Below are 12183 nucleotides of genomic sequence, written 5' to 3'. Positions count from 1 at the left end.
AGTTTAATTGCTCAGTTAAATTGCCTGGTTACCTCAATTTGGAGAAATTCAGCTGTTTCTATCATTTATCCTCACACCAATACCCAACTTTAAAAATAAATGGCTGTTTTTCCATGCCTTGTGGCTAATTGTTCAGTTACAAGGGTGTAAGCAGTTCTGGCATTTGAAAGATGTATGAAAGGCCACATGTGAATAGTTGAGGAACACAGAATCAATGACATTTATACATTATGTGTTGTTTCTATGCTTTGAAACAGTAAGTGTATTTAAGTACAAATAGGTGGAAGAACAACTTTAAAAAAATAAGATCTACATTTTTTTCCTGTTCAAACTTTCTTGGCTTTCTGGTCCAAGTAGACCATTTTTAAACTGTCTCTCAGCAAAATCATCCTGTAGGAATATTCACCCTCCCCCCCTGAAGTCAATAGCTCTACTCTAATTCTGCAGTGGAGAGAATGGGGGCTGAGCAGGCTTTAATGTCAGAATTCACAGTGAAAATAACAGACTGCAGGACTTGGCCAAGGACCACATGCTTTATCTTTGGAGAAAGAGATCCCCATTACCCTGACCACCCCCACAGTAGACTACGAAACAGGAGAGTGTGTGGAGGACTGCTGTCTTTCCATTGGTTTTCCTTTCTCCTTTACTCAAGGTTTCTTACCTGTTGGGTTTTTTTTTCCCTTTGCTGTCTCATCTTCTGGTTTTGTTTTTGCTCTTTTTGGGTAAACTTTTTCTCCTATTCTCTACCTGTCATTTCATGTCATTTTCCCCTCCTTTCCATCTTGATTCCTCTTTCTAAAAGTCTCCATTCTTTACACCTCTGTCTTTCTAGTTCTTTCCTCTTACTCTCTTCTGGCTTTTTTTCTTACCCTCTTATCTTCCTTCTCTACTTCCCCTCTCTGAGGACTCTCTGCCTTTGGCCTTTTCCTGTAGATTGGGCTCAATGGTACCCTTCATGAATGCTGATTATCCTGGTTGGAGCTCTATGAATATTACACTAGCTGAGTAGCTCTTCATTTGAATCATGCCTTGCAGCCATTTAGGAGGAAAGGAGTGTGGCATCCAACTTTGACTGACAGCTGACTGGCAGGCAAGAAAAGCAGCCACCATCTCTCATGGGAACGCTTAGAAACTTGCAGAGGGAGATAAAATGTCAAACCACTGTGATCTGCAGCCTTTGCTAAGAGGCTTGAGAGATCAAACTAGATCAGACACAACTCCATTTTAGTTTGGAAAACCAAGCTGTATTGTTTCTGCCTGAATGTCATCATCAGTAGCATAATTTCTGCATTTTGCAAGACAGATTCCTATAGAGTATGGCTCCTTCGGCAGTATAGACTCTCTCTAGACTCTTACCACAGGTGCACTAGCTCTGAAGTTCAGATAAAGGTTCTTACCTACACAGGGGCTATTGCTCAGGGAGGTGGACATTCTCAGCATTAAGCTGTGATTTGTCTTTTTCGAATAATGTTTTACAGACCCTGTTCTAACTGTCAGCATGCTTTGAGATCAGAAATTTTCAGCTGCCTGTTGCTTCATAGGGTATACAAGTGTGCTTCAACCGTGGTTTGTAATAGCATAGCTTGTGGTATGAAGGTCATGTCACAGAGTCCTTAGCGAAACCAAGAAACCTCACCAGAAAATGGCTGCAGCACTGTTGTGTGCAGTGCGGAATAAAAAGAGAAACAAATCGCCTTTGCTGGGTAGAGAGAATCCTCACCAAAAATGTGGGTACTGTGAATCCTAACTTAGACCAAAACCTCTTCTCATTTTTATCGAGCATGAGGGAAAATACATATTACATTTTAAAGTTAAAAATCTGGCCTATAATTAAGGTGCATTACTTCCAGACAAAAAAAAATAAAAAGGAAGATCTTTAACCAGAATTGTGAATGATTTGCCATGAAACTTCCTGGTTAAATGAGGAACGTCTTCTTGTTGATTACAATTTGAAGCTGAAGCATACTAACCTTTCTGCTGAAAGGTAACCAGCAGAAGCTGGGCACACAGGAAAGAGAACTAAAAGTTGTAGCAGGCTTTGTTCTTACCTACTTGTTATTTCTGGCTTTCCAACACTTCTAAAATCAAATCTTAGATGCGTATGAAAGAAGCTTACCTTGCCAACATACTGGTAGTCAGTTCCTGTGTATTCCTCCAATAAAAAGAACTGATTCCACATCCAGCTCCTTTTGGAACGATGGAGGTCTTGCCTGCTGTTTCCAGATAATATCAAAACCTTTTCCTTTTCTGGAAAGCCACTAGTCCTTTTGGATAACGGAGTTAAGAAGCTTTGGTGGGGCTGACTAGCCCAAAACAGCAGCCAGAAGCAATGGTAAGTTCTCATCATGGCAACACAAGGAAGTCTAAATAATGACTTTTTGTCTTGTTCTCAGACTAACCTACTTTACTGCACTGAATCCAATGTCATGCCGTCTTCCTTCTTTAAATAGTCTTTGCAGTCTCAAAGGAGCTCTGAAAAGAAAAATAACAACTTTTTTAGCATTTCCAAAGGTACTAACTGTCATGACTGCAAACAGATGAGTAATAATGACTGCCAAAAAGCTGGGCTGTTTCTGATTCAAAATATTGCAAATGGTCCTTCAAATAATCTGAGCGACTCTAAATTGAGTAGGAGGAAGGAGTCATGATGTTTGGATGTAGGGTATGTTGGGGGGTGCCCATTACCTCCTTTTGCTTCCCTTTATCAACAAAGGCAATTCAGGCATTTTTCTTTTTACTGCCTGAGCTTTGGGATGTAACTGATAACTTTTTGATCGGGGATCTTGATCAGGTTACCTTATAACATCAAAGAAGTGCTAGCAAAAGTGTACACTGTCTTCCCAGGAGGCATTATGTTGCTATAGTTATGGGCTGAAGAGACTGGACTTCGATAACTCAAGGATTTTTTCCTTCATATTTACGGTGTTTTACCTTTGATTTCATTTACAAAGGACCAGCTAAACAGGTTGATGAAAAAAATGAGCATATTTGTCAGTATCTCACACATACTAGACCCGTTTGTTACTGCATAGGAAATGGACACTTTGCTTTTCTCATTATCTACTGCTAGAGTATTGCACTGAGTTTTGGATCTTTAAATACCTAGTTATATATGTAAATGTTTTCACTAATAACTTCCAAAAATACAAAAAAACCCCAGCTGATCATTGCTACCTGTAGTTTTTTACTAGCTACTGCTTCCTAATATTAGTAGTAAATACCTGTGCACCTACAAAATAATTACAAAATTATCTCTTAAGACCTCATAATTTTCAACATGCAAAAAGCTATACATAGAGTACCCTAGTATACTGTGGACAGTTCTTCTATTTTTAAAAAGCTGGAACCTTCTATTCAGGAGGAAGAAATTATACTTCGTGTCTCAGATAACCAGTCATGCAAAATGCCTAACTAACAGCTGTGGAACATTTTATAATTAGTTGACAGAAACATTCCATAACATACATTTTTGTCATAAACACACTGATAAATTTTTAGTCCAAACAGATCCATACTCCGAGAGAAGGATCATTTGATTATTTTCGTTTCTTTTTTCATTGATGCTCTTTGAAAAAGTTTTGGGTTTTATTCAGTATTCTCATCAAAACCCATAAATCATCCTGAAACCACCTCAAAATTAAGTACAGCATCTCTCTATATTTGTAAAAAAAGACTGTGGAATGATAATCTGACTATACCAAATTGCAAAGACAATTTTTGTTTGATTTTTTAAGCAATTAACGCAACACTACTTGGATCATATTCTATATCAAAGACCATTTTTCCCCCTACATGTTTGGTTTTTTTAAAGGTGTACATTAGAATTTAGCCTTTGAGCTACACTGACAGAGTTAAAACACCTACAGTGCCTCCAGTTAGCTGCTCTTCTGGTGGTTGTTGTTGTTAGTAATAAATTGTATAAAATAACCTCAAGTCTCTGACAGTTCCTGTTAGTAAATAATTTTCTATAAGGAAATACCACTTAGCTTTTATATGAATAGTAGGTAATGGAACAGGACTGTTCAAACAATATTGCTTTACTACTTCACAAGGTAAAAGAGGTTAAGGGGTAACTTCTGGGTGAGAAGGAGTCCGTTTTTCAGCATTAAGAGAAAAATGGAAAAGGCACAATTAATTCTGAAGTGTACTTTCCTCTGGAGAAAAGGGAAGGTTTCTAGTCAGATCCTGTGAGCCAGTGAGCTTTCTGTGGGTAAAAACAACTCTGTCCTGAGGGTCATGGGAGCTGTGTCCACATACAGCTTTGAGTGTTGTGAGAGAGACACGACACGAGTGTACACACACATACACATAAACATGTACACACAGAACACCAAGAACAGAGCTGCTGACCAGTACAAGACCTTCCCAGAGGATGAACAGAAAAAACCAGCATGACTAAGCTTTACAATGTAGTCAACAATTGCCTTCAGTGCAATTGATGGAGCAGTGCCAAACTAGTGTGCAGGTTGCTGGAGGGGGACATGGGCAGCAGATTCAGGCACCAGTGTAGGGAGAGCTGAGGTGGCCTTAACTCTCTCTTTGTCTACAGTCTCTCTTATTCTCCTCCTGTACCCTTCTGACCTGCACAGGATCTTGTCCTTTACAACTCTGCCAAAATCCACTCAAACCTTGGCTCTGAGTGGACTGTATTCTGATCGACATTTTCCTTCATGTGATAAGAAAGAAGAAAATGTGTCTCACACAATATTTTTGATTTCCATTTTCTTGCCAAGTTGCTTCGCGGGGAGGTTGGGGCCTGCCCAGGTGAGTTAAGTAGTGCCCTGAGCAGTGGCAGACTCGGAGAGCTGCCATGTATCAGCATGCATGTATCATCAGGGTGATCTGTGTTGGAGGGCAGATGTGAAAAGATGGATTAGATGGTAGCTCTGGCGGTGCACATGTGACTTGCCTTACTGGGGAGGCAGAGTCTGAGGCAGGGAGCACAGCACATGAGCAAACCTATTATTTTGCTATTAGTGAAGTCTGCATGGACTGCTGAGGCATAAGGAGTGAAAATCCTCACCTGACAGACTCCCCCAGTGCTCATTCCATTACCCCTATGGCCAAATCCCATGGTGGGGTTCCATACCTCTACTCCTGCATATAACATTTCCTGAGAAGTGCTGCCTGGAGCAGCATTACCTAGACAGGATTTGTGCCAGCCTTTTAAAGGATCAGTCCTTCAAATGCCAATTGCCAGGAAACAATTATTCCTGCAGGGGAATTTTCTGCACTTGAAGTCAGCTATATTTCACAGCTCTGATGTCATGGGAAAGGTTTTATAGTGGCTCATGCTGAAATATAGCTTACAAGAATGATATCATAGCTGTGAAATACAGCCTTTTACTCTCCCCTGCAGAGATGTGTCCAAAATGCTGAAATAAGGGCATGATCCCATAATGTCCTTCTTGACTGCATAGTCTTCATGATGTAGCAGAGCAGCTAAGCCCCAGCAGCTTCCCTGTGAGTGGCAAGAGAGGAGACACACCTTTACAGATCTCGGCTTAAGCATGCAACTGGGGTAAGTACCAGCTGAATCCAGGGTGTCTTTGCCCTGTAGGTGCTGATAACTGTTTTATGGGTCATAGTGATAAATTCAGCTAAGTGAATAAAAAGGATAGGAGCACTATACTCTGAGCTGAACCGTTAGTAGAGTGAGCTCTAATGGCTCTTAAATGCCATTTTGTGCTCCAGTCCCAACATCTCATGCTCCAGAGAGATCTCTGCAATGTAATAGTTTCTCTTGTGCAATCTCCTTTCTTTATTCTGAAAACAAGTCATTCACCAGGGATATTTTATTTTCTTTTAAATGCAGATGTGCAAATATAACCGATGGGACCTTGGGATGGGGGCTAAAATTTTTTTCTTCATATTGCACAAAGACAAGTAAAAAGAAGCACTTTAAACATGGCATTTCTCTCAACCTTCAGCTGGTCAGCTGGCTGGGGAACTTGCTGTGTTAACCAACTGTCAAGAGTGAAAAAAAATTTTAGTGTACAACAGCCTCAGACAACTGGCTTAGCTCTGTCATCTCAAATATATAGCAAATCTAGGCTTTTTATGAGAAAAGAAGAAATCTGCACATCCAAGCTTAAAAATGATCGCAGTCTAACTTTAGCTATGATCATTGTTAACATAAAAGCAATGTCACTTGCAGCCACAGAACTTTCTTCAGTGTGACTAGTTGCAGATTTAAAGTTTATGTTCATTCCTCTTTGAAGGATCAAAACCTCAGAGAATTGCTTAATCACTATGAATATCAGCTTCAAAATTATTTCCATAGCCTTTCTACTTACCCTCTTCCCCAAGATTTCATTAATGTAAGTAATGTCTTAATGTGAGAATTCAGTGCAAATTTACACCCTTCCAGAGAAATACTTATGTCTTTCACCTATATATCAAGGAGGAAATGCATCCATTGGAGTCACTTCTATAAATCTGGGAGCTCTGCTCTGGAGATGTCTTTCTGGCACAGTGACAGGCATCAGGTACAGATTTTTGGCATAAGGAACCCCAAAGAGGTTCCACCTCCACTTCTATTCAGCACTCCCAGCTGGTTGTTAAATAAACCAGACTAGAAAAGAGCCTTCCCATGAGAGGCATTAGCAAGGAGAGGGAAAACAGTTTTTCCTCATTCTTTTCTGTTCAGGCCCATTGTATTCACTTCATCAATAGACTCTCAAAAGGAATATGCTTTAAAAAGCATCTTAGACTCTGGACTTGAGCATAATTTCTTTTCTGAACCCATGCATTCAATTATGTTTCTGTATGAATTTATATATCTTCAATGTTATGGGCTGCTGATTATTAGATTTTAAATAGCTTCTAAATAGGCTAACAACCATTGGTGTCTCTAAAGTTTCTGGCACTACCTTTATTCAAACAGAAGTGCCAGTATAATAGATCCTTTATTCCCTAGTCAGCTAGGTACAGTTTCATTGTTTGAGTGTTGGATACAAAGCTTCACACATTTGATTAAGATCCATTAGTACACTGGAATGAACATTAATTGTGTTTTCAAGAAATGATAATGTACTGCTATTCTCACATAGAGATTGAATGAGCAGGTGAAAGTTAATAGATGCTTTAGCACAGTAATTTAGGAAAATGAGCATGGGAAATGTTTTAGGGTTTGGGGCTTGCTTATTTATTTATTTATTTATTTATTTATTTATTTATTTATTTATTTATGTGACAATAAACTACATCAATCCTTATGAAATTCGCTTAGGTTCTTGGAGAAAAATGCACAAACGCAGAGAACAGACTCTACTCTCTCATTCTAGATTAAAGTATGAATAGATTAAACTACGAATGCACAAGTATATGTGCCTTTACTGACTGCAAAGAAGGTCTGATTTATGGCTGTTCCTGGAAAGATGCAGACTAGTCCCTGGCTTCATCATTATATGAAGTGTTTACCAGCAGTGGCCTTTAAAAGAAAAAGAGGGCTGTGCCTTGGAAGCTTTAATTTATATTTAATTTTGTAGAAGACGGGGGGATGCACTAAAAGTATTCTGACATCATTTTCTATATGCTTACCCAGCCAGCACCAATTGAGTCTGTCAGGCAAACTGACCTTGCTTAAATCCCAAACAATTCTACAGAGCCAACTGCCAGCCACAGTAACTGGACCACAGGCTTTGCCTTCACAGTTTCCCTGTACAGCAGAGTTAGTTTCTAGTCCCCCAGCGAGACCATGCAGTGCGAGAAACTCTCTGTACTCACATAGTCTTGCTGGAAGGACTCTCCCCTGCCTGCAAACATCAGGTGCAAGTGTTAAACCTTTCCAGCCTGAGAAAGGGGAAGATATCAACATCACATTGTTAAAGCCTGAGGAATGGAATGTGGCAAAGAGTTAATGGGGGAGGAGGAAAATGGCTTAACAGTGACTCCCGTGTTTGCTGTGTCAGGTGTGACAGCCTTTCCCCCTCCTTACTGCAAAACCAAACCTAAGGAGCAATGTCCAAGTCCCTAAGAGAATTTAAATGACCCAAAGGAGCCAGGACCATAGGTTGTCCTTGAGGCCGTCCTCTCTAGTGTGAAGTATGTGATTCTGCTAGCCCACAGGCAAGAATGCAAAGAAATGATTAAAGCTTTAAGGAAAGTCTGCAGAAAAATTGCTTTCTCACCATGGAGGAGGAAAGGTTAAAGTGGCATTAGTTGTACAAAGAAAAGCAAGTATTCCAGCTAACTTCAAAAATTAGAAGCTTCCAATTTATCGCATTCACTTATTTTCAGTGTCATATTCATATATTTTAATATATTTTAATATATTATATATTAGTACATTTTCATATATAGGAAAGAATTTCATTATATTTTCAGTAATAGCTAAGTTTCATAAGCTGTAACACTGCAGACTTGCCCATAATTGACTTGGACTTAAAAAGCAGTTGTTGAGTTTGAGCTTCTTTTACAATTATGTCTCTCTTAGGACCATTCAAATTTGAAAGTCTTCATCTAATAATTTTCTCAAGTATGAATAAGCTTTTACAGCACTGAAACCCAAATGCTTTTTTTTCTTTATTGTCCATGAGGTTTTCCCTTGTAAATATCAGCCATAAATGGAACAAAATGTCATTTTTCCAGTGTAAAGACAGCTGATGAAATTTTAATCTTCTGATCACTTTTTTATATCTTTGTTATATAAACCCATATACTCTAGTGATCATTCCTGTAAATACACCTCTGAAATAACAAAACAGAACAGAGCCAAGAGAGAATTCAGACTGAAAGATTTGTGGGTTTAAACTAGAGGTACTTTATGAAGACATCAAGTACACAATGTAATTGCAGCCAGCAGCAGTTGATTATAGTGTCTTTCAAAGTCATTTTTTTATTCAATTCTCTCAGCAGGGAAAAAAGGTCCAGAACTATAAAAATAACTAAATGTAGCAGAAATGCTAAGATAACTACTACCTCCATCCTGCACTGGAACTATTAACATGGTGGTTTTGCACAATGCAACTGATTTAATCCTAGTGGACCTCAATGCTCACAAGCACCAGCCCTCACAAAAGCACACACTGACAAAAGAGGGCAAGTCAGCAGTGTATCTCCTGCTTTGATTCATGAATGGCTGTGGCAAAAGATGACTGTATGACTTTATTCAGCAGCTGGTGAGTGAACTGATGATGTTGTTTGTCTGCTCTCAGATATTTTGATTTTTTTTTCCACCTGACATTTGAAAAGAGCCTTAGCATCATCTTGTTTCAGAGATGCCCACTCTCAGCCTCTGCAGTTAGCCACACTGCGCTTTTATCCACTGTGCATAAACAGTTTCAACACACAAGACAGAGGGAAGGAAATCTTGTTTCCACTCCATGGCTGCACTGAATGATGTTTCTGTGGCAGGGCTGGAACCTGGATTTATATTCCTGAGGATTATAGCAGTATTTTAATCACAAGGTTATTATTCTTCCTCTCTGAGGGAAGTCCAAGACATCTGTGCTTTAAGCACCATGTGCACCTTAGCTGCAACCTACTGACTGGATGTTGGTGGATGCTGGAGGGTGTGTGGACACTGTAGCTGGAGCACCCAGAAAATGATCTGACATTCCCTGGATGTGAAGGCGAGAGCAATAACTGCTGCAAGAGCAACAACTTTATGTAGGTATCACAGGCTGGTCACCTCTGCAAGCAGTGATATGGAATGGGAAGGACAGACACAGCTCCAGCTGATCCTGCCCTCTTTGTGAGCTACCTCTGTGTGGCACTAACAGGAAGCAGGAGCTGGTCCTGGGAAAGGTTTCTAGCTTCTTTTGTCTTTTGCAGGTGATGTGGGGACAGGCCTCCACAGTATTTCAATGTTCCCCTGATAATGCTGCATTCTAATCTAAAGCAGGGGACAGGTATGTGACTAACAGGTAATACAAACTAATACTGTAAATTATACTAAGTTGTTCCCTGATGGAGAGAAGACTATAATAGTCAAGCAATCAACTATATTTAATAGGAGAACAAATCAGTAATGCTCCTACTGCTGTGCATATCTGGTATATGGGTCTTTTATTCCTAATCAATAGCTTAATGGCAGAGAGCAGCAGATGTGCATGGAACCATAGCCAAAGAGTTTTCATCAGTACAAAGTAAGCTTGAAGCCATGAAAATGCTGCAGGGAAACTTTATTCCTTGTTGCAGTACTCTATGGAAGTCTGTAATACTATCATCCTGTTGTGCAAGTTACTGTTGTTCTCAGACGTGTAACTTGCAGTTTCTTTTATAAAATTGGGGTTTTCCCTAACCCTATTTATTTATTTAAGAATAGGGAACTAGCAGGATCTTCAAAGCAAGAGTGTCACCAAAAAGAAATTAATGTCTGAAAAGGAGCCTAGCCTTCCTACTCAGATAATAGAAAGTGAAAGGCTCTTGGGTGACTTGAAGTGCCTAAGTTGAAGTGTTTTGTCTCCCCACTGAAAAAGCTACATGGTATGGATACCTTTTCTTCTGTTTCTGTTTCGAGACTGAAATTGGGAAGTCTCCTAGACAGGCTCTTGATCAATAACATTTTAGGCTTTTCATTGTGAAGCAAAAATAGAGCTGTTTTAAAACAAGACTGCAGTCTGAGAAAGGTATGGGATGCCATCACTCTGCAGTAAAGGAACTATTAAAAATCTTTGACACATTAAAGAAAAACATGGCCAGCTTCTGCCCGAAAACTGTTTTTCTTATGGTAGAGGAGATACCCTGTTTTGCTTTATTTCATGCACACTCAGCCTACCATTTATTAGCTATCTACCTCCATGCCATTTGAAGAAAATTATCCACAAGCTCCCATAAGTAAGATAGAACCAAAGGCAGCAAATCCTTTCTGTGCTGATCAGCAATTACTCAAAGCCAAAGATACTCTCTAAAAACAAGAGGAAAATCTGGGCTTGCAGATGCTTTAGTGGCATTTAGTGGCAAGTACGGCAGTGTGATAATGAAGGCAGAGACTATACTGCCAAATGCATAATCAAGAATAAAAGAAAAGAGGAGGTAAGGTTTCGTTTTCAATAGGCACTAGCATATCTTCCTATCAAAGACTGACTATTTTTGGCAGTAGCAATTAGGCAATTCAATGACAGATACAAGTAAAAGTAAATTATTTGACAGGAGTGTTTTGGATGTGCTTTGGGCAGTGTATATTGTTGTCAAACATGATATTAATTGCTAAAATCCTGCTTTATTTTCTACAGAAGAAACCCACATACTGTGATAACAGAATCATATAGTAGTGGTACAACTGAGGGAAAACAGGTAAGCAAAGTTCCTATGATTCTAATTTAGTATGTTAGAGTTTATGTGCTTCTCTTACATACAAAAGAAATTGTTCTTTTCTATTTTTTATTTACAACTGTCTGTAACTTCACATTTCTAGGATAGCCACAATCCCAAATGGCATAGCTGCTGTCTCTTTTTTTTTCCTTTTTTAGCGACCTTAATCTTTTCTGCCTACCTTTCGCAGTTCCTCACTATATAGACTCTCCTGGCTACCCCCATTCCCAGTGTGTCCCATTTTTCTGTGGTAGAGCAAAGCAGCTGTCTTTCTTAAGCAATTTTCCATTCACTAGCTGCTGTTTGCTGCTTCTTCTCTGCTAGAGGCTCAGTGCTCACTACATTTTTCTTGACTTCTTGACAGAAACATACGCTAATCTCCCATTCTGAAGTTACGTGAAAACAAACGTGAGGTGGAACATAAGGTAATGGACCTGGAGAGTATATTAGAAATAGCTAAACTTTGGCTTCGTATTTGATTGTTGAAGGCTTTCTTATTTCTCATAGACTTTCATGGCCATTTACCAATGTGAAATGGATGCAGAGTGCTACCAAATGAGAAATGCTTGCAATGTTCAGCTCACTGTGGGCAAGCGAACTCCATTTGTGCAAATACGCTCCAACAGGAGAAATCAACTGGAAAATAAAGAGATGCCCATTAAGACTAATTTCATTATGAATGTGCTATTAAAAGAACTCTGGATTTAGTAGGTCATGTCTCTTTTTTGATGAAAGAGTCTGTTATTTCTTTGATCATGATAGTAACTGGCTACACTAAAATGCTACAGCTTCTTTAGAAGCCTCAATATTACTTCTATTAACTACATAGCTTAAGAAGCTGTAGTGAAAGAGAGGAGAGCTAATGCACATGGGCTGGCCTCCCATCTTAAATCTTTTCATCCTACTTGGGATCCTGTTAAGGAT

The 12183-nt window shown here is 39.3% G+C and overlaps 1 protein-coding gene across 2 annotated transcripts in view; it reads right to left on the bottom strand.

The window, feature by feature from the left end:
• LOC108494629 (cadherin-6) overlaps positions 1-12183 on the bottom strand; it is a 100861-nt gene that overhangs the window by 47191 nt on the left and 41487 nt on the right. For both annotated transcript variants that reach the window (XR_001873923.1, XM_017809388.1), the window contains exon 2: positions 2117-2472. Coding sequence is in view for 1 of the 2 variants with exons in the window: in XM_017809388.1 (XP_017664877.1) it covers positions 2117-2347 (231 nt within the window). In the remaining variant the exon portion in view is untranslated. The remainder of the gene's footprint in view (positions 1-2116; positions 2473-12183) is intronic.

This window comes from Lepidothrix coronata, unplaced genomic scaffold, assembly GCF_001604755.1.
Source record: "Lepidothrix coronata isolate B3197 unplaced genomic scaffold, Lepidothrix_coronata-1.0 Scaffold26, whole genome shotgun sequence".
NCBI lineage: Eukaryota > Metazoa > Chordata > Aves > Passeriformes > Pipridae > Lepidothrix > Lepidothrix coronata.
Note: the sequence above shows the minus strand (reverse complement) of the source record. Positions and strands in the feature narration are given on the sequence as shown.